The sequence below is a fragment of the Desmodus rotundus genome, chromosome 6, assembly GCF_022682495.2.
Source record: "Desmodus rotundus isolate HL8 chromosome 6, HLdesRot8A.1, whole genome shotgun sequence".
NCBI lineage: Eukaryota > Metazoa > Chordata > Mammalia > Chiroptera > Phyllostomidae > Desmodus > Desmodus rotundus.
The window spans coordinates 136385279-136407250 of record NC_071392.1 but is presented as its reverse complement, the minus strand read 5'-3'; the positions used below and the strand labels follow the sequence as shown (position 1 = coordinate 136407250).

Below are 21972 nucleotides of genomic sequence, written 5' to 3'. Positions count from 1 at the left end.
ATGCTCTTCAATCTCCATGATTTTGAATGTTTTGTTTTTTTTTGTTTGGGGTTGGTTTCTAGTTTCAGTCCCTTGTGGTCAGAGAAAATGCTTGATATGATTTCAATTTTCTTGAATTTGTTGAGGCTTGCTTTGTGTCCTATTATGTGGTCTATGTTTGAAAATGTTACATGTACCCTTGAAAAGAATGTGTGTTTTGCTTCTTTAGGATGAAAAGCTCTTGTACATACCATTAAGCCCATTTCATCTAGCTTATTGTTTAGTGACACAATATCCATGTTGATATTTTGTTTGGAAGATCTGTCCATTTTTGACAGTGGGGTGTTAAAGTCCCTTACTCTAATTGTGCTGCTGTCAATTTCTTTGTTGAAGTCCTCCAAGAGTTTCTTTATGTATTTGAGTGCTACTATATTGGGTGCATATATATTTACAATGTTTATGTCTTCTTGGTGGATTCTTCCTTTGAATATTATGAAGTGACCTTCTGGGTCTCTCTTTATGGCCCTTCTTTTGAAGTCTATTTTGTGTGACATGAGTATTGGTGTCCTGGCTTTTTTTTTCCTGTGCGTTTGCTTGGAAAATCTGTTTCCAGCCCTTCAGTTTCATTCTGTATAGGTCTTTTGTCCTGAGGTGGGTCTTTTGTAGGCAGCATATGTGTGGGTCATGTGTCTTTATCCATTCAGCTATTCTATGTCTTTTGATTGGAGCACTTAATCCATTTTCGTTTAAGGTTATTATTGATGGGTAGTTATTTATTGCCATTTTTTCATTCCTGTGTTCCTCACTCTTTCTCTTTTCCTTCCTTTCCTTAAAGGAGTCCCTTTAGAATCTCTTGAAGAGCTGGTTTGGTGGAAGTGTATTCTTTTAGACTTCTTTTGTCTGGGTACCTCTTTATTTTGCCTTCCATCTGGATTGAGGGCCTTGCTGGATAATGTAGCCTTGGTTGCGGGCCTCTGGTTCTCATTACTTGGAATATTTTTTGCTATTCTCTTCTGGTTTGGAGCGTTTCCATTGAGAAGTCAGCTGCTAACCTCATTGGGGCTCCCTTATGTTACTTCCTGTTTCTCCCTTGCTGCCTTTAAGATCCTCTCTTTGTCTTAGAACTTTGCCATTTTAATTATGATGTATCTTGCAGTGGGCCTCTTTGGGTTCCTATTCAAAAGGACTTTCTGTGTTTCCTGGATTTGTGTGATTTTTCTCTCATCAGATTAGGGAAATTTTCCATCATGACTTTTTTTAAAAAATATATTTATTGATTATGCTATTACAGTTGTCCGATTCCCCCCCCCCCCACTCCACTCCATCCTGCCCACTCCCTCCCTCCCACATTCCCCCCTATAGATCATGTCCATGGGTCATACTTATAAGTTCTTTGGCTTCTACATTTCCTACACTATTCTTACCCTCCCCCTGTCTATTTTCCACCTATCATCTATGCTACTTATTCTCTGTACCTTTCCCTCCCTCTCCCTCTCCCACTCCCCTATTGACACCCCTCCATGTGATCTCCATCTCTATGGTTCTGTTCCTGTTCTAGTTGTTTGCCTAGTTTGCTCTTGTTTTTGCTTTAGGTGTGGTCCTTAATAACTGTGAGTTTGCTGTCATTTTTACTGTTCCTATTTTTGATCTTCTTTTTCTTAGGTAACTCCCTTTAACATTTCATATAATAAGGGCTTGGTGATGATGAACTTCTTTAACTTGACCTTATCTGAGAAGCACTTTATCTTCCCTTCCATTCTAAAGGATAGCTTTGCTGGATACAGTAATCTTGGATGTAGGTCCTTGCGTTTAATCTTGGGTAATGTAATTACATCATGACTTTTTAAAAAATATATTTATTGATTATGCTATTACAGTTGTCCCATTCCCGCCCCACCCTCACTCCACTCCATCCTGCCCACCCCCTCCCTCCCACATTCCCCCCCTATTTTTCATGTCCATGGGTCATACTTATAAGTTCTTTGGCTCCTACATTTCCTACACTATTCTTACCCTCCCTCTGTCTATTTTCCACCATCATCTATGCTACTTATTCTCTGTACCTTTTCCCCCCCTCTCCCCGTCTCACTCCCCTATTGACAACCCTCCATGTGATCTCCATCTCTATGGTTCTGTTCCTGTTCTAGTTGTTTGCCTAGTTTGGTCTTTTTTTTTTTTTTATGTGTGGTCATTAATAACTGTGTTTGCTGTCATTTTTACTGTTCCTATTTTTATCTTCTTTTTCTTAGGTAACTTCCTTTAACATTTCATATACTAAGGGCTTGGTGATGATGAACTTCTTTAACTTGACCTTATCTGGGAAGCACTTTATCTTACCTTCCATTCTAAATGATAGTTTTGCTGGATACAGTAATTTTGGATGTAGGTCCTTGCCTTTCATGACTTGGAATACTTCTGCCAGCCCCTTCTTGCCTGTAAGGTCTCTTTTGAGAAATCAGCTGAAAGTCTTATGGGAAGTCCTTTGTAGGTAACTGTCTCCTTTTCTCTTGCTGCTTCTAGGATTCTCTCCTTATCTTTAATCTTAGGTAATGTATTTATGATGTGCCTTGGTGTGTTCCTCCTTGAGTCCAGCTTCCTTGGGACTCTCTGAACTTTGTGGACTTTCTGGAAGTCTATTTCCTTTGCCAGATTAGGGAAGTTCTCCTTAATTATTTGTTCAAATAAGTTCTTAATTTTTGTTCTTCCTCTTCTGCTTCTGGCACCCCTATAATTCGGATGTTGGAACGTTTCAAGATGTCCTGGAGGTTCCTAAGACTCTCCTCATTTTTCCGAATTCTTGTTTCTTCATTCTTTTCTGGTTGGATGTTTCTTTCTTCCTTCTGGTCTACACCATTGATTTGAGACCCAGTTTCCTTTGCATCACTATTGGTTCCCTGTACATTTTCCTTTGTTTCTCTTAGCATAGCCTTCATTTTTTCAGCTATTTTGTGGACAAATTCAACCAATTCTGTGAGCATCCTAATTACCAGTATTTTGAACTGTGTATCTGATAGGTTGGCTATCTGGTGGCTGCTTAGTTGTATTATCTCTGGAGCTTTGATCTGCTCTTTCATTTGGGCCATTTTTTTTGTCTTGGCGTGTCTGTTACTTAAAGGGGCGGAGCCTTAGGTGTTCACTGGGGCAGGGTAATGCTGGTTGCTGTGCTGTGACACTGTATGTGGGGGAGGGTCCGAGAGGGAGCAATGGCGCCCCCTCCACTCTCCACCGGACCTCAATCTTTCACTCCGCTACACACAATCAAACTGGGCCCCTCTGGTGCTGGTTCCCGAGTGGGTGGGCTTGTGTACGCCCTAGGCCCCTGTGGGTCTCTCCAACGACCTCCTCTGTGAGGCTGGGAGTCTCTCCTGCTGCCGCCCCAACCCCCACGGGCATTTGCAATCAGAGGTTTGAGCCTCACCCCCCCCCCCCCCCCCCCCCCCCCCCGCGCTGGAGCCCTGGGTTGCATGGTGTGCTTTGTTCCCTGCTGTTTGTCCGGTTTATCTGTGCGCGAATGTGGGGCCAGGGGTGCTATCTGCCTCTCTGCCTGCCCTGTTCTCCGCCACTCTGAGTCCAGCCCTCTCAGTTTATCTGCACGAATGTGGGGTGCAGGGTCTGCTAGTGGTCAGACTGCCTGCCCCGTTCGTCCCACACTCTGCCAGTCTCTGTCCTGCCACGGCAACTCCAGTCCTCTCCGCCCCTCCTACTGGTCTGAATGAATGTTTATTTGTTATTTCCTTGGTGTCGGACTTCCTTGCTGTTCGATTTTCTGTCAGTTCTGGTTGTGCGAGGAGGCTCAGTGTGTCTACCTACACTGCCATCTTGGTTCTCTAACTCCAAGATTTTATAGCCAGAGGTTTTGATGCTTTATTTCCCTGTGCTGGAACCCTGGATTGTACAGTCTGTCTCCTTCCCTACTTGTTCCTCCCGGTTTATGCACACACAAATGTGGTACTGCCCAGTCCACCAGTTGCCCCTTGTCTTCTCTGCCCTGGCAGCCTGTGTCTGCCCCTTCTACCAGTCTGTATGAATGTTTCTTCTTTAACTCCTTGTTTGTTGGACTTTTATAAAGTTTGTTTTTCTGGAAGTTCTGGTTACTTTTTGTTTTTAGATTGGTGTTCTCCTTATTTTGGTTGTGTGAGGAGGCAAAGTGTATCAACATATGCCTCTATCTTGGCCAGAAGTCTCAATATCCTGGGCTTTGTAAGTCCACAAGGCCTGTTAATTTGTGTCACCATTGACCTATATCATGCAACCACTGAGATATTTGTTTTGCTTTCCTAAAATGGCCTTACATGTTCCCTTGACCTCACTAAATGGCTATTTTAACAAAGTGTAGACACCATCTAATTGTCAGTGACTACAGTGGAATATGATCTGTAATAAAAGAAAAAAGCTGAAAAAACTTTTTTGGGGGAGGTGGAAGATGGCTGCGAGATAGGTGGGAGCAGAGTCCACTTCCCCTCAGCAACAGTGAAACACCTAGCTGATCTGAGGAACAGAGTGTAACAGCCAACAGTATTCCAGTATATATGAAGATTGGACACCAAAGATAGAGGACATTGAAAGATCTGATGGTAAGAAGAGTGCTTAAGGACAATAAGGTCCCTGGGACCAGTGTGGGGACCAGGGTGGCTGAAGCCCCGGCCCAGGCGCAGGGTCTGCTGCAGGATTCTTGGGAGAGAGCCAGGCTGGGCTGTGTGAGCAACCAGGTGCTTTTTTGGACCACGGGGGCTTGAATGGGAAGAATTTCTCAAAAAGAAAAAGAAAATAGAGGCACTCAGCGGCTAGTTAGAGAACTCTCTGCAGCCGCCACAGCCTCTGGCGCCACTCCACCCTCAGCTCCCGGACTGTGAACACAGGATAAGCAGCCCCAGCTGTCACCTGAAGCCCGGTTGCACTCACCCAGATCAGCGGACTGGGGGCCCACAAGTGAAACCCCAGCTGGCTGCCCACACCTGAAATCTCAGGTGGGTGCGCACCGGGAGCAGAGGCTAGCTGCCCCACACAAAGGCCCAAAGTGGCGGACCGATCGGCCAGGCGACTCAGGCCCAAAGCGGCCAGACTGGCCGGCCAAAGCAGGAGATTGGCTGATCCACCAGCTGGCTGCCTGTAGCGACCACACCTAAAAGCAACCGTTCTGAACAAATCCTACCTAGCCCCTGCACACAGAGCCCTGCAGCGCCAACTGGCTCTCTAGGACAAGACAGAACACCCAGCAAGGGGAGCTGCAGGGCTAGGGGAGACTGCAGTCCCCAGAAAGACTCGACGCAGTAGGGGGCTGAACTACCCCATAGCAGCACCGAGACCCCCTAGCATCTAAGACAGCAAAGAGCAAGAAGGGGGAGTGTGAGTTGCCCCTAATTGGTGCAACTCAAGGACAGCACAACTGGTGAACTAAAGGCCTAGTGGGGAGCAGAAGGCTCCTGAGGAACTGGACTGGAGGCTGAACAACAGCAAAGAGTGTGGCTCAGGAAGGGAGAAAAGTGAAACTAATCCTTCCAACCACCCCCTCCCATTCCACAGACAGGAAGACCAGCAGAACTAACCTGACTGGTTTAAAGCCAGCAGAAGCTTTTTTATTTTTTCCTCCTTTCCCCCTGAATTCCTTCTTCCTTTCTGTCCTTCTTTCTCTTTTTAATCCTTCTCCCTTTTTTAATTCCTTCTTCCTTCCATCCTTTACCTTTTTTATTCCTTCTTCCTGCATCCTTTTATTTATTCTTTGTTTTAATTTTTGTTAAAATTCCTTCTTATTTTGCCTCCGACCTTTCTTCATTCCATCTTCCTTCCTTCTTTCCCTTTTCTATTCCCTTTTTCCCTCCTTCCCTTCTCCTTCACCTCCCCCTTTCTCTTTTTCCCACAGGTGAGAAAAGAAAACCTGGAGTGCTGAAAAGACCAGAGTTAGACTGTGTTACACGTATAAACGTCAGCTCAAGACCAGTGAGCACAGGGGATTAAGGAGACAGCACCACTGAATCCCATTGTCATTCTACCCCAGGAGTTCATACCACAAACCCAGGGAGTCAGAATAGATCAATTTAAGAAGAAGAGGCTAACAAGAAGAGTCTCACAAACAATGGGAAGACAAAGAAACAATTCCCTAATGAAAGGAAAGGAGGAAGCCTTAGAAAAATGCTAACTGAAAATGAGGCAACTCAACTATCAGATATTGAGTTCAAAGAAATGGTTATCTGGAAGCTCACTGAGCTCACTGGGCTCACAGAGAACTACCAGAAACTACAGGGAAACTACAATGAACTCACTGAAAACTATATAAACAAGAAAAAGGAAATAGAAACTATCAACAAGGGCCAAGAGGAAATGAAGAATACAATTTCTGAATTGAAGAACACAGTAGAAGGAATGAAAAGCAGACTTGATGAAGCAGAGGATCGGATCAGTGAGCTGGAGGACGAAGTAGAAAAAAACACCCAGAAAGAGCAAGAAAAGGAAAAGAGGCTCAGAAAGAATGAAGAGGCAATAAGGGAAATGCAGGACAATATGAAACGTAACAATATCCATATAATAGGAATACCAGAAGGAGAAGTAGAAGAGCGAGGGATAGAAAACCTGTTTGAAAAAGTCATGATGGAAAATTTCCCTAAGTTGATGAGAAAAAAGTCACACAAATTCAGGAAACACAGACAGTCCCAAGCAAGAGGAACCCAAAGAGGCCCACTGCAAGACACATCATAATTAAAATGGCACAATTCCAAGACAAAGAGAGGATCTTAAAGGCAGCAAGGGAGAAAGAGGAAGTAACACACAAGAAAGCCCCAGTAAGGTTAGCAACTGACTTCTCAATAGAAACGCTCCAAGCCAGAAGAGAATGGCAAAAAATATTCCAAGTAATGAGAACCAGAGGCCTGTAACGAAGTCTACTTTACCCAGCAAGGCTCTCAATCAAGACAGAAGGCCAAATAAAGAGCTTCCCAGACAAAAGAAGCCTAAAAGAATAGACCTCCACCAAACCAGCTCTTCAAGAGATGCTAAAGGGACTCCTTTAAGGAAAGGAAGGAAAAGAGAAAGAGAGAGGAACACAGGTAGGAAAAAATGGCAATGAATAACTACCTATCGATAATAACCTTAAACATAAATGGATTAAATGCTCCAATCAAAAGACATAGACTACCTGAATGGATGAGAAAACTGACCCACACATATGCTGCCTACAAAAGACCCACCTCAGGACAAAAGACCTACATAGACTGAAGTGAAGGGCTGGAAACAAATTTTCCAAGCAAACGGACAGGAAAAAAAAGCAGGGGTAGCAATACTCATATCAGACAAAATAGACTTCAAATGAAGGGCCATAAAAAGAGACCCAGAAGGTCACTTCATAATACTCAAAGGAAGAATCCACCAAGAAGACATAAACATTGTAAATATATATGCACCCAACATAGGAGCACCCAAATACACAAAGAAATTCTTGGAGGACTTGAAGGAAGATATTGACAGCAACACAATTAGAGTAAGGGAATTTAACACCCCACTGTCAAAAATGGACATGTCTTCTAAACAAAATATCAAGAAGGATATTTGTCACTTAACAATCCCCTAGATGAAATGGGCTTAACTGGTATATACAAGAGCTTTTCATCCCAAAGAAGCAAAATACACAACTTTTCAAGTGTACATGGAACATTTTCAAAGATAGACCACATAATAGGACACAAAGCAAGCCTCAAGAAATTCAAGAAAATTGAAATCATATCAAGCATTTTCTCTGACCACAAGGGACTGAAACTAGAAACTAACCCAAAGGTAAACACTGCAAACGCTGAAAATCATGGAGACTGAATAGCATGCTATTAAACAATGAATGGGTCAAGAATGAGATTAGGGAAGAAATAATAAACTTTCTGGAAACAAATGAAAATGAACTCACAACAACCCAAAACCTATGGGACACAGCAAAGGCAGTCCTGTGAGGGAAGTTCATAGCAATACAGGCCTACCTTAAAAAGATAGAAACATTTCAAACAAACAACCTAACCCTACGCCTACAAGAACTGGAGGAACAACAACAAAGACAGCCCAGAGCAAGCAGAAGGAAGGAAATAACCAAGATCAGAGCAGAGTTAAATGACATAGAGACTAAAAGCACAATTCTAAGGATCAATGAATCCAGGAGCTGGTTCTTTGAAAAGATAAACAAAATCGACAAGCCTTTAAGTCGGCTCATCAAGAAGAAAAGAGAGAGGATCCAACTAAACACAATTAAAAATGAAAGAGGAGAGATTACAACTGATACCACAGAAATACAAAGGATTGTAAGCAATTACTACGAAGAACTGTATGCTAAGAAATTTGAAAACCTAGATGAAATGGACACATTTCTAGAAAAATATAATCTTCCAAAACTGAATGAAGAAGAAGCAGAAAACCTGAACAGACCAATAACAGCAGATGAAATTGAAGCAGTCATCAAAAAACTCCAACACACAAAAGCCCTGGACCAGATGGTTTCACAGGAGAATTCTACAAAGCATTTAAGGAAGAGCTAACCCGTATCCTTCACAGACTATTCGAAAAAATCCCACTGATGGACGACTCTCAAACTCTTTTTATGAAGCCAGCATCATCCTAATCCCAAAACCAGATTAAGACACAATGAAGAAAGAAAACTTCAGGCCAATATCACTGATGAACATAAATGCTAAAATTCTCAACAAAATATTAGCGAACCGCATCCAGCAATACATTAAAAAGATCATCCACCATGACCAAGTGGGATTCATCCCAGGGATGCAAGGATGTTACAATATTCGCAAATCAATAAACATAATACATCACATCAATATCTGCAAAGTGGGAATAGAGAGAGCATTCCTCAACATAATAAAGGCCATATACGAGAGACCTACAGCCAACATCACACTCATGGACAAAAAGTTAGAGCTTTCCCACTAAGATCAGGAACAAGACAAGAATGCCCTCTCTCACCACTCCTATTCAACATAGTATTGGAAGTCCTAGTCACAGCAATAAGACAAGAAAAAGAAATAAAAGGCATCCAAATTGGAAGAAGGAAATGAAACTGTCAATGTTTGCAGACGACATGATAGTGTACATGGAAAATCTGATAGACTCCACCAAAAAACTACTCGACCTAATAAATGAATTTGGCAAAACAGCTGGATACAAAGTGAATACTCAGAAATCAAAGGCATTCTTGTACACCAACAATGAAACACCCAAAACAGAAATCAGGAAAAAAATCCCATTTGATATAGCAACAAGAAAGATAAAGTACCTAAGAATAAACCTAACCAAGGAGGTAAAATACCTGTACTCAGAAAACTACACAACACTGAAGAAAGAAATTAAGGAAGGCACAAACAAATGGAATCATGTACCATGCTCATGGATTGGAAGAATTAACATCATCAAAATGGCCATACTACCCAAAGCAATTTATAGATTCAATGCAATCCCTATTAAAGTACCTATGACATATTTCACAGATATAGAACAAACATTTCAGAAATTCATATGGAATCATAAACGACCCCGAATAGCTGCAGCAATTTTGAGAAAGAAGAACAAAGCAGGAGGGATCACAATACCTGATATCGAACTGTATTACAAGGCCACTGTAATCAAAACAGCCTGGTACTGTCATAAAAACACACACATAGACCAATGGAACAGAACAGAGAGCCCAGAAATGAACTCAAGTCTATATGGTCAATTAATATTTGACCAAGGAGGCAGAAGCATAAAATGGAGCAAAAACAGCCTCTTCAACAGATGGTGTTGGGAGATCTGGACAGCTATGTGCAAAAAAATGAAACTCAATCACCAACTTACGCCATACATGAAAATAAACTCAAGATGGATAAAAGACTTAAATATAAGTTGTAACACCATAAAAGTCCTTCGGAAAACATTGGCAGGAAAATCTCAGACATTCCACGCAGCAACATCCTCACAGACATGTCCCCTAAAGCAAGAGACATAAAGGAAAGAATAAACAAATGGGACCTCATCAAAATAAAAAGCTTCTGCATGGCTAAAGAAAACAGCACCAAATTACAAAGAGAACCAACAGTATGGGAAAACATATTTGCTAATGATACCTCAGACAAGGGCCTGATCTCCAAAATATATAAAGAACTCACATGACTCCACTCCAGGAAGACAAACAACCCAATTAAAAAATGGGCAAAGGACTTGAACAGACACTTCTCAAAGGAAGACATACATAGGGCCCAGAGACATATGAAAAGATGCTCAGCATCACTAGCCATCAGAGAGATGCAAATTAAAACCACAATGAGGTACCATCTCACACCAGTCAGAGTGGCCAACATAAACGAATCCACAAACAAATGTTGGAGAGGATGCGGAGAAAAGGGAACCCTAGTCCATTGTTGGTGGGAATGCAGACCGGTGAGGCCACTGTGGAAAACAATATGGAATTTCCTCAGAAAACTAAAAATGGAACTGCCCTTTGACCCAGCAATTCCGCTGCTGGGATTATACCCTAAGAACCCTGAAACACCAATCCAAAAGAACCTGTGCACCTCAATGTTCATAGCAGCACAATTTACAATAGCCAAGTGGTGGAAGCAACCTAAGTGCCCATCAGCAAACGAGTGGATCTAAGAACTATGGTATATTTACACAATGGAATTCTATGTAGCAGAGAGAAAGAAGGAGCTTATACCCTTTGCAACAGCATGGATGGAACTGGAGAGCAGTATGCTAAGTGAAATAAGCCAGGCGGTGAGGGACAAATACTATATGATCTCACCTTTAACTGGAACATAATAAATAGAAAAAAAAAAAAAAAGGAAACAAAATATAACCAGAGACATTGAAGTTAAGAACAATCTAACAATGGACAGGGGGGAGTGGGGAGGGCACAGTGAGGATTGGGTATTACAGGAACTACTATAAAGGGCTCATGGACAAAATCAAGGGAGAGTGTGGAGGTGGGGGAGGGAGGGTGGTTCAGTTGGGGTGGGGTGGAGGGATGGGAAGAAAAGGCACACAACTGTAATTGAATAATAATAATAAATCAAAATTAAAAAAAAAGAAAAAAGCCTAACATACTGATGTCAAACATTTCTTTGTAAACAGCATTTGGAACTTGGGGGGTATTGACTTCATCAATATGCTGTCTGCTCTATTCTGACATCACCACTCCAGACCCCAGAAACTCTGGGAAACAAGAGGTACTGGCAGTAACTGCAAAGAATTGTAGAATAGAGCTGGCTGTGGTCTTTCCTTTGTCCAGTGCCTGGAATAGAACTCCCAGATGGCCTTGCCCAGAAAAACAGTGACTTAATTTAGTGTACTGACTCTCAGAGTGTCTGTTCTATTGCATGTGTATACTCTTTCTTTGGCAGCTGTCTGTTCCTCTCACATGCCTGCTAAATATGTTATGTCTGCAGTTAGGCTGTAGAGGCACAAACGGCATGCCCTTGTGCAGTGCTGAAGCCTGTGTGCTAGGGGTGGTTGCCTCCTGGTCTGCAGCAGAGCTGAGAATTACACAGCTGTGGACTGCAACAAAGAGAGATGCATGGGCCTCATCTTAGCCTGGAAGTTCCCATGTGGAAAGATTTGGATATAGGCCCTGTAAAGGGCACTCACCTCCAGAGATTTCTTCTCTGCTGTGGTCCAACTAAAGGGAAATCCATCCTTGCAGCACAATGAAAAAGAGCTTTGAGAGACAGGGACCCTGGGTCCCCTATTCTTATTCCAAGAGTGAAGGCAAGCTCTATACTGTAGCCTTCACCTCTGAGAAATAAGACCAGAAGTCTCCACAGAAGCTGCATTTCACATTTACTCTTGAACAAATAATCAATCTTCTTTATCAGCAAAGGTATGAAATGTTATGACTTGTCAGGCCCAAGTCTAAGAGGTTCTTCTCATGTGAAAAATAAAATTACTTTCTGAGAATCAGGCTTTTAATGCTAAGTTCTGGAATTGTGGCCTTGAATTTTATTATAATTACAATCATTTAGAAAAAGAAACTATGCTTAATTTACTCTGCTCTGGAGACAAGGTCTTCACTCTGGGACATTTGAAACAGTCAAGAAAAGGGACAGCCTCTCTACCTGGCCTCATAAGCAACCTTTCCCTGTGCCTTCCCTAGTTATTCAGGGCTCACCCCACTGACACATTTGTACAATGTCTACTTTCATCTCTTGGAAGAGAGAACAACTGTCTTAGTGGAATCTGATGCAAAAAAAAAAAAAATCAATCACATTCTAAAAACTGGCAAAGTTCTGATGTCAATGGTGCCTTCCTGCTGGAGATCAGATAATGGCTTTCCTCAGCAGAATCAGACCCAGGAGGCTAGGAGTTATCTGCCCTCCTTTACCTCATCATGTGGCAGGACTAGGATGAATGAGAGAGGTTTGACCTCCCATGTTCGTGGGAAAATCCAGAACTGCCCACAGTTTGTGAGGAGCTGTTTCTCTTGTCTCCCTTGTGACCTTCCCTTTCATAGTGAAACTACTCTTGTCAACATGTAGCATCTTAACTCAAGTTTTGGGTGCAAAGGTGGGTGAGCTTGTTCTTTATATGAAGCATGTCTGTCCATAAGCCTTTCCCCAGGTCCCACCCTGTATACCAGACCCCAGCATACACAGTAGCCACAATCTCTCAGTGGGGCCAAGGCACACCCAGGCCTTGCTCCACCCACAGCTGCCCAGGCCCCTACCAAACCAGGGAGTCTTTCTTTCCCATCCATGCTTGTACCTCCAAAGAAGGGGGTCTTTAGCATTCATAGGACAAACTTACACAAGACATTAAGTAGACCCTCCAGTCATTCAACGGGCATGGAACAACTGTTCAGCCCAACCTGAGCAGTGCAGGACTTACCCCTCCTCCTCCCCCCACCTATTATCTTCCAGAGTCAAGACCACAGAGCAGCACTGAGAAGGGCCCTATCTCATCCTTTGGGTCTTTCACCCTTGCCTTGAAGGGCCTCTGGACTGTCCATTCCAGGAAGCACCTGGCCTCTGGTATACCACCACCGGTAAGTCCACTGCTCTCCCCTGCATGGTGTCAGGAAAGGGGAGGCAGGTGAAAAAGAAAAGGGCATAATAGGACTCTTGTCATCAAACAGAACCAAATCAATACTGAAACCAGCAAGAAGCAGTGACAGGCCACTGCTGGGCTTGGCCAAGGAATCTGTTTTCAAGCAAAGAGAAATTAGTGTTTCAAACAAAAGACCTGCTAGAGTCAGGTTTTTGCAGCCTCATTCCCAGAACCCTAGAACGTTAATTTAATATTCTAGGACATTAATGTCACGACTTGTCAGGACCAAGTCTAAGAGGTTCTTCTCATGTGAAAAATAAAATTACTTTTTGAGAATCAGGCTCTTAATGCTAAGTTCTGGAATTGTGGCCTTGAATTTTATTATAACTACAATCATTTAGAAAAAGAAACTATGCACAATTTACTCTGCTCTGGAGACAAGGGCTTCACCCTGGGACATGTGAAACAGTCAAGAAAAGGGATAGCCTCTCTACCTGGGCTCATAAGCAACCTTTCCCTGTGCCTTCCCTGTGCCTAGAACATTAATTTAATGTTCTAGGGTTCTGGGAATATCCCAGAACATTAATTGAGGCTGCTGTACAACTAGAATCTATTTGATATGAATGAATCTTTCGCAAAAAAAATGAAACCCCATTTACTCCACTCTTAGTAAGTTAGATATCTCCACCCTGGGCATAGAGATTTCTAGTGCTGGGTCAATGCCACTGTCTGGGCCCAAGTGCCTGCTTGAAGGCAAAGATCCCCAACTTATCTGCTTTTCCCCAGTGAACACCTGTTTCCATCACTTAGCCTTTTTTCTGAAGACTTCCCACCTTGCCTCAGTGGCCACAGGGAAGTCCTATGATGACAATGAGGTGAGATGGCCTTGAGTTCCCTGTGGTACCCTGACTACCCTGGGCCTGTTCTTTAACTATAAAGTAAAGAACTGGTGACATGAGCTGAATGTATTCTTGGGCTCTCCTTCTTATTAGCCTGGTGTGCTCTGTGTGTGTGTGTGGACTTGCCTCATGGGACAGGTAGAAGGCTGCAATGCCCAAAGGCCAGAAACAGCAGAGCATGGAGAAGACGCTGAGGCCCAGATGGTCCCGTGGGGGCATCATGAGAAAGTTGTCCTCGCTCTCTGTGTCACTGGAGTAGTTGCTCTGCAAAAAGAACAGATGGGGATGGAACAGAAGAAGAGTATTAATAAAGGAACCACTCTATCATGCCCTCTGAAGTTGGAGGTGCAGCCTGGCACAAGGAGAAGCCTCTAGGAAAGTTGTTGTTATTATGTCTGCAAGTACTTCTCCTCAAAAGGAAGCCCCCAGCTGAGGGAACCCTTAGCAAGAACAGGAAGAGAAAAATCCTGGGTACAGGGCTATTTTGTCATTCTATAGAAAATAAAATCCTACAGAAGACAATTACTTCACAAATCTTTGAGATGGAGGCCTGGACAGTGGGGGTAAAGGTCTGCTCGCCAGATGATAGAACTGGGTAATCTCAGAAGGTGCACAATCTTGTGGATTCCACTCTTTATTCTGAGACAGAGGGATTTTAAAAAAGCAGTTCCGATGATTACAATGACCAAACTGTCCCACAGAGGTCACACCAGAGCTCTAGGATGCTAAAGCGCTGTCATGTGAATGTGCTTCCACCCCTACATGTCCAGATAGAGGATGCTTTTATTCTCATTAGTTATCCCTCTTGCTGGGTCCCCACTACAAATTTTCTCTCATCAGTACATGGCAAACGCATGAAGGCTCATCCCGAACTAAGGCCATTCTATGAACTTATTTTTTCCAGAGATGGACTCACATTTAACTCCAGCTTTTGTCAGTGCAGGAAGTTGTTAAACATGTTCCCTCCTGCTACAGGCTGGAGACATTCAGGAACACAGTACAGTGCTTGCTGGCCACTTCATAAGGTGGCTTCAGAGGCAGGTGGTCACCTGAAGTACCAGACCAACACTCAGGTGGGTACCCCAAGTGAGCCTAACATTTGTGTGGATGCCATTGACACTAGCACCAGCACAGAAATGCCCCCTCATGCCTCCCCTGATATTCCTATGCAGACAGACACAGATGAAGCCCACAGGTGGTGATGATGTCCTTTTCTATTTTTGTTAATTAAAATACATATAAAATGCCAACCAGAGCCTCTAATCAGTGTACAGAGAGTGGTGGTGCTTCAGTGAAATGACAGAAACTCCCTCTTAGAACCCATTTGGTCTACCTGACTTGGAAAAAACATACAAATTCTGATGGGCTCACTCAAATCACAGACAAGGACCTTCTGTGGAGGGCTCCATGAAGGAAGTGGGTGACACACTGTCCACGTAGAATCTGTCCACCCCAAACCTGCAGGTCAGAGGCTCTGAGGTGTCACTTCTTTTTTTTTTGCAACTAATTGTATAGTTTTTTTTTGAGCTCAACAGATGAGAGCATTTATTATTATCATCATTATGTATCAGGTAGCTTTGTATTAGGTATTTTTTTCTTTTTTTAAATGTATTTATTGATTATGCTATTACAGTCATCCCATTTCCCCCCCCCCCCACTCCACTCCATCCTGCCCACCCCCTCCCTCCCAAATTCCCCCCCTATAGTTCATGTCCTTGGGTCATACTTATAAGTTCTTTGGCTTCTACATTTCCTACACTATTCTTACCCTCCCCCTGTCTATTTTCCACCTATCATCTATGCTACTTATTCTCTGTACCTTCCCCCCCTTTCCCCCTCCCACTCCCCTATTGACACCCCTCCATGTGATCTCCATCTCTATGGTTCTGTTCCTGTTCTAGTTGTTTGCCTAGTTTGCTCTCATTTTTGTTTTATGTGTGGCCGTTAATAACTGTGAGTTTGCTGTCATTTTTACTCTTCATATTTTTTATCTTCCTTTTCTTAGGTAACTCCCTTTAACATTTCATATAATAAGGGCTTGGTGATGATGAACTTTAACTTGACCTTATCTGAGAAGCACTTTATCTGCCCTTCCATTCTAAAGGATAGCTTTGCTGGATACAGTAATCTTGGATGTAGGTCCTTGCGTTTAATCTTGGTTAATGTAATGATGATGTGCCTTGGTGTGTTCCTCCTTGGGTCCAGCTTCTTTGGGACTCTCTGAGCTTCCTGGACTTCCTGGAAGTCTATTTCCTTTGCCAGATGAGGGAAGTTCTCCTTCATTATTTGTTCAAATAAGTTTTCAATTTTTTGTTCTTCCTCTTCTCCTTCTGGCACCCCTATAATTCAGATGTTGGAACGTTTCAAGATGTCCTGGTGGTTCCTAAGACTCTCCTCATTTTTCTGAATTCTTGTTTCTTCATTCTTTTCTGGTTGGATGTTTCTTTCTTCCTTCTGGTCCACACCGTTGATTTGAGTCCCAGTTTCCTTCGCATCACTATTGGTTCCCTGTACATTTTCCTTTGTTTCTCTTAGCATAGGCTTCATTTTTTCATCTGGTTTTCAAACGGATTCAACCAATTCTGTGAGCATCTTGATAACCAGTGTTTTGAACTGTGCATCCGATAGATTGGCTATCTCTTCCTCGCTTAGTTGTATTTTTTCTGCAGCTTTGAAGTGTTCTGTCATTTGGGCCACTTTTTTTTTTTCTTGGCCTGTCTGTTACTTTAAGGGGCGGAGCCTTAGGTGTTCACCGGGGCGGGGTAACACTGGTTGCTGTGCTGTGACACTGTACGTGGGGGAGGGGCCGAGAGGGAGCAATGGCCCCCGCTTCAGTCTCCTCCGGATTTCAATCTTTCACTCTGCTACCCACAATCAAACTGGGCCCCTCTGGTGCTGGTTTCTGAGTGGGTGGGCTTGTGCACACTCTAGGCCCCTGTGGATCTCTCCAACGACATCTCCTGTGAGGCTGTGAGTCTCTCCTGCTGCTGCCCCAACCCCCATGGGTGTTTTCAATCAGAGGTTTGAGGCTTTATTTCCCCGAGCTGGAGCCCTGGGTTGCGTGGTCTGCTTCCCTCCCCGCCATTTGTCCGGTTTATCTGTGTGCGAATGTGGGGCCGTGGGGTGCTACCCACCCTGCCTGCTCTACTTGCCCTGTTCTCCGCCACTCTGAGTCCGGCCCTCTCGGTTTATCTGCGTGAATGTGGGGCCTCAGGGTCTGCTAGTGGTCGGACTGCCTGCCCTGTTCGTCCCACACTCCGCCAGTCTCGTCCCACCAGGGCCACGTGAGTCCTCTCCGCCCCTCCTACCGGTCTGGATGAATGTTTATTTTTTATTTCCTTGGTGTCGGACTTCCTTGCCCTTCGATTTTCTATCAGATCTGGTTGTGCGAGGAGGTGCAGTGTGTCTACCTATGCCGCCATCTTGGTTCTCCGAGGTGTCACTTCTTATAAGAAGTGGGACAGTTCCTTCCTGCTGGTTGGGCACTGTCTCTTCTCAGGTGAATCACAAGCACTGGTGAGTTTGGGATCACACAGCATATTTTCCACAGGGCTGTGTCTGTGAAATTTATCTTCTTTTTACTCCGCAGCATCACAAATATGGTCTCCCCAACAATAGAGGGAAATGAAAATTACTGTTTTTATGTCTGTCAGAGTAGGGAGCTAAACAGTTTTCAGGAATGCAGAATTCATGGATGAGATTCATGGGTGGACTGAGGGCTGCTTGGGTGATGCACATATGCCAGTCCCTGGGAAGTTCAACTCTTATTTGAATGAAGGCTGTGCAGTGTTGCCAGGCAGAGTCTGAATATCTTCATAGCTGTTCCTCTCCACAGGCAAGTAACCATGTTAACTTGAAGGTCTCCAGAACATCACTCTGGAAACAAGCAACCTGAAATGTCAGAGCTAAGTTGGAAAGGCTGAACTGAACTTTGAGGGCCCTCTGCATAAGGTGCTAGGAAGGTCTGGGAAGGGATAAACCTACAGTGACAATCTTAGGTTGGGCCATATCCAAAGAGACCTCTGAGAGAGGTAGAGGATCAGAACTGAAAGGACAGCCACTTCTTCTAGCCCTCAACTCAGATGCTACCAGTGGGTGTCCTCATAAGTGTACACCAATTCGGTTGATGGATATTTGCTAAGGATTTTGGGGTGGTGGTGGTGGTTTTAGTTCACAGAGTTTTATATACCTGAGCTTGTTGGATTCTAGTAACTGTGGAAACAGTTGTTCTTTATATTTTTATTGTTATTTCTATTTTTGCAAAGGACAAAGCTGGGCTCTGAGAAATTGAAATCTTGCCAAATCACAGAACCACCTACTCAGTGGCTGCTCAATCCAGAACTCTGTACTATGCTAAGTTTGGACACCAAACTTAGTTTATTTATGGCTATGAATAAACTTCATTTTATCTAAGTTGTTTTTGTCCAAAGATGAGGTGTCTCCTCTGCCCCAAGGATTCTGATGATTTTGCATCTTGACTGGTCTGTTTCATGGTACCTACATGGAGTCCAGTGCTGAGAGTGGTCAATTGAGAGTTTTCTCAATCAAATAGCCAGGTATGTGTGAACTGCTGCCCTAGACCACACAGGCATGCTGGCAACATTGACTTCCATCTTTGGAAATTTCTTAGAATTATACCACTATACCCATGAAGCACAGAATTAGATTTCAGGGAACTCCACCAAAATCTCCACAGATTTTTATTTATAAGGATAAGAGAAACACACTATAAATTGCAAAGTTGTAGCTACATGGCACCAAAATAATTAGTCAGTTTTGATTAAAATAGATTTTAAAATAATTTAGACAAGTAATAGAGTGGGAAAAAAAAGCTCAGCTCTCTTCATGTTCTCTCTTTCATTAATGGGTTATAAGTGGCCATAGGCATCATTCCATCAAACATCAAGGAAAGGAAATGAGACTGCTTGCACCAGGCTACATTCATACCAAAAAATAAGTAGAGAAAATATACACAACCACCAACACAAAGAAATTCATCACACACAGAAGCTGTTTCTAAAATTCTTCCTCATGGGTCATAGAATTGGAATATTTGTAAGGCAGAATGACAGCATTCCAAAGGAGGTTACAGTCCATATGAAGGTCCTCCCTTTTGAGCTAAACATTTGGAGGAGACAAATGCTACAAAAAGGTAGAGAAATGCAGAAGTTGCTGGGTCCCTCAGCTGGTACCCTCCTGGTCTGGCCACTCACCCCTCAATCTGCCCATTCTCTATCCCATTTTTATTGCCTCCACTAAGTGGGATGGGTCTTAGTAATCTTGGAGTTTTCTTCTTTGTGATATTTTAATAAAATAATCATAGTATTAGGCATGATGCCATGTTTCACAAATCATTATATTTCACATTCACTGAGCTCCAAGAACAAAGGTTTTGAGGGTACCATTTTAGGGGTGGGAAGCTGTGTTGCTTAGTTTCACTCAAGCCTTACTTATCCCCTTATTGCCTCCCTCTGGTACACATGCTGCCCTCTTATTCCCTCTGAACTTTGCTGCTTGTTACTTCTGGAGAGCATCTACATTGTGGCTTGGGGGAGAGAGTAGAGAATTAGAGAGATGAATGTTACAGGACTGGGCCTCGAGAAGCCCAGTATCCAGAACTTCCTATGGAGGCTCAGTTTCTAAGAACATAGTCTAAGAAACACATGGACAAGCATATAGGGGGGTTTGTTCTAGACTTGCAATGGTGTCCAAACTTTTGGCATCTCTTGGCCACACTAGAAGAAGAGTTGTCTTGGGCCATACACTAAATACACTGTGACACATAATCACAAAAATATCATAATGTTTTAAGTAAATTTACGATTTTGTGTTGGGCCACAGTCATAGCCATCCTGGGTCACATGTGGCCCATGGGATGCAGGTTGGATACCCCTGTTAGTGTTACTGACAGCAGTGTTTAAAAACAGTAAAATTATTAAAAAATTCTACATAGAATTCTATACAGTCATGAAAAATAATGGCATGGCTGTTTATCAATTGCCCAGGAAAGACATTTATAATTAATGAAGTATTAACCAGGATAGAAAGTGAATATATCATATTTCCTTTAGATATCATAAATTAGATGCTTCTGAATGGTTGGCATATCATTGATTTTTTTCATTTCTGGGTTTTAGTGTTTTCTACAATAAGCAAAATTTATTTGGCAATGGAAATTATAAAGGTAGAGATGTGGTAATAAATTCAGGGGATTCCACTATCCTTTGTCCTCACAAAGAATTCATAACGTGGGTCTGTTGCTCAATGAGCAGCCTGCAGAGAAGGATCAGAAGGAACCCAACAGCACCCAAGGCAGCTCACTGAGATGCAGATCAGACATGACCACTGGTTCCTTGGACCTGTCTTACTGAGGATCAAGATGAGAGGCCCCAGAGCTACCCATGACATTCACATCTAACCTGACTAGTACAGCAGCCACAGCCACATTGAGCTACTTAAATGATCTAAATCTAATATGCTTACCAATTAGTTCTTCGGCCATATTACCAAATGCCAGTGCTTTGTAGCCAGAGGTTGTTAGTGCCTAGCAGACTGGATACCACAGATGTAGAGCATTTCCATCATCTCAGGAAGTTCCTTTAGACAGCATTATCTTATGAGGGCTGATCCTTCACTTTCTTCCACCAACAGGGAGCTCTTTGCTGCTCCTCAACTACGCCCAGCATATATTCCTGCCTCAGGACCCTTGCACTTGCTGTTCTTCATCCTGGAATTCTCTTCCACAGATACACACATAACTAGTTACCTCACTTCACTCAGAGCTTTGCTCAAATGCCACTTCTCATCAAATCTTTCCAGGATACCCTGCCAGACTGTTACTGTTGTCTCCCACCACTAACCTCTTACCTGCCTGGTGCATATCCTTTGCTCCCCAGGTGGTATTGGCTTATTTACTCTCTGACTCCCTTCTTCTAAGCACTAGGAAGTCAGCAATCTTTGTATGTCTTATTTACATCTATATCCTAAGTGACTACAATAATGTCTGGGTAGCTCTGGCTGAGTAGCTCATTTGGTTTGTGTCATCCCAATATGCCAAGGTGCTAGGCTTGATTCCCAGTCACAGAATATACAACAATCAACCAATGAATGCATAAATAAGGGGAACTACAAATTGATGTTTCTCAGTCCCCCTTCTTCTCTCTCTAAAAGTCAGTAAGTTAATAAGCCTGGCAATGAAAGACAAATATATGATCTCACCTATAAATGGAACCTAATCAATAAAACAAACAAGTGAGCAAAATAGAACTAGAGACATGGAAATAAAGAACAAACTACAGTAACCAGATGGGAGGGGGAGGGAGATAATGAGGGAAAAAGGGGGAAGGGTCAAGTCAAGGAACATGTACAAAGGACCAAAGAACAAAGACAATGGGACAGGGGAAGGATTGAATGTGGGAGGTAGGGCAGGAGAAGGTAATGGGGGTGGGGAATGGGGACAATTATAATTGAACAACAATAAAAAAATGTAAAAAGTTCTGGTCAAGATAGAGGCATAGGTAGAAAAACTTCACTCCCTCACACAACCAAAAGAAGGATAACAACCAATTTAAAAACAATAAACAATCAGAACTGCCAGAATAGCAAATTGCAGGGAACTCTGACAACAAAAGAATTAAAGAAACATTCATCCAGACCAGAAGGAGTGTCAGAGACTGGCATCTCGGTAGGTGGAGAGGAGCTGCGTGGCAAGGCAGTGGACCACAGGGGCGAGTAGGGGCTGGCTCACCTGGAAACTAAAGATTCAAAACCTGTAGCTGTAAAATACTGTGAAGGCTGTGAAGGTGAGAGAAACTCCCAGTCTTACAGGAGAGTTCTTGGAAAGTGGGGCTAGAGCAGATCAAGCGAGCAGCGTTGTTCCCTCTCTGACCCCTCCCACACAGATAGCCTCACAATGCAGCAAAGAGGGTTGCCCTGCCCTGGTGAATACCTAAGGCTCCACCCCCTTACAACTTAACAGGTGCACTGAGACAAAGAAATATGGCCCAAATGAAAGCACAGATCAAAACTCCAGAAAAAGAGCTAAGTGACGAGGAGATAGGAAACCTATCAGATGCAGAGTTCAAAACACTGGTCATCA

General features: G+C 43.1%; 1 protein-coding gene across 2 annotated transcripts in view; it reads right to left on the bottom strand.

Moving 5' to 3' along the window:
- The window catches only part of SYNDIG1 (synapse differentiation inducing 1), a 117609-nt gene that overhangs the window by 24624 nt on the left and 71013 nt on the right, over positions 1-21972 (bottom strand). For both annotated transcript variants that reach the window (XM_024577116.3, XM_053927440.1), the window contains exon 3: positions 14001-14138. In XM_024577116.3, the coding sequence (XP_024432884.2) occupies positions 14001-14138 (138 nt within the window). The remainder of the gene's footprint in view (positions 1-14000; positions 14139-21972) is intronic.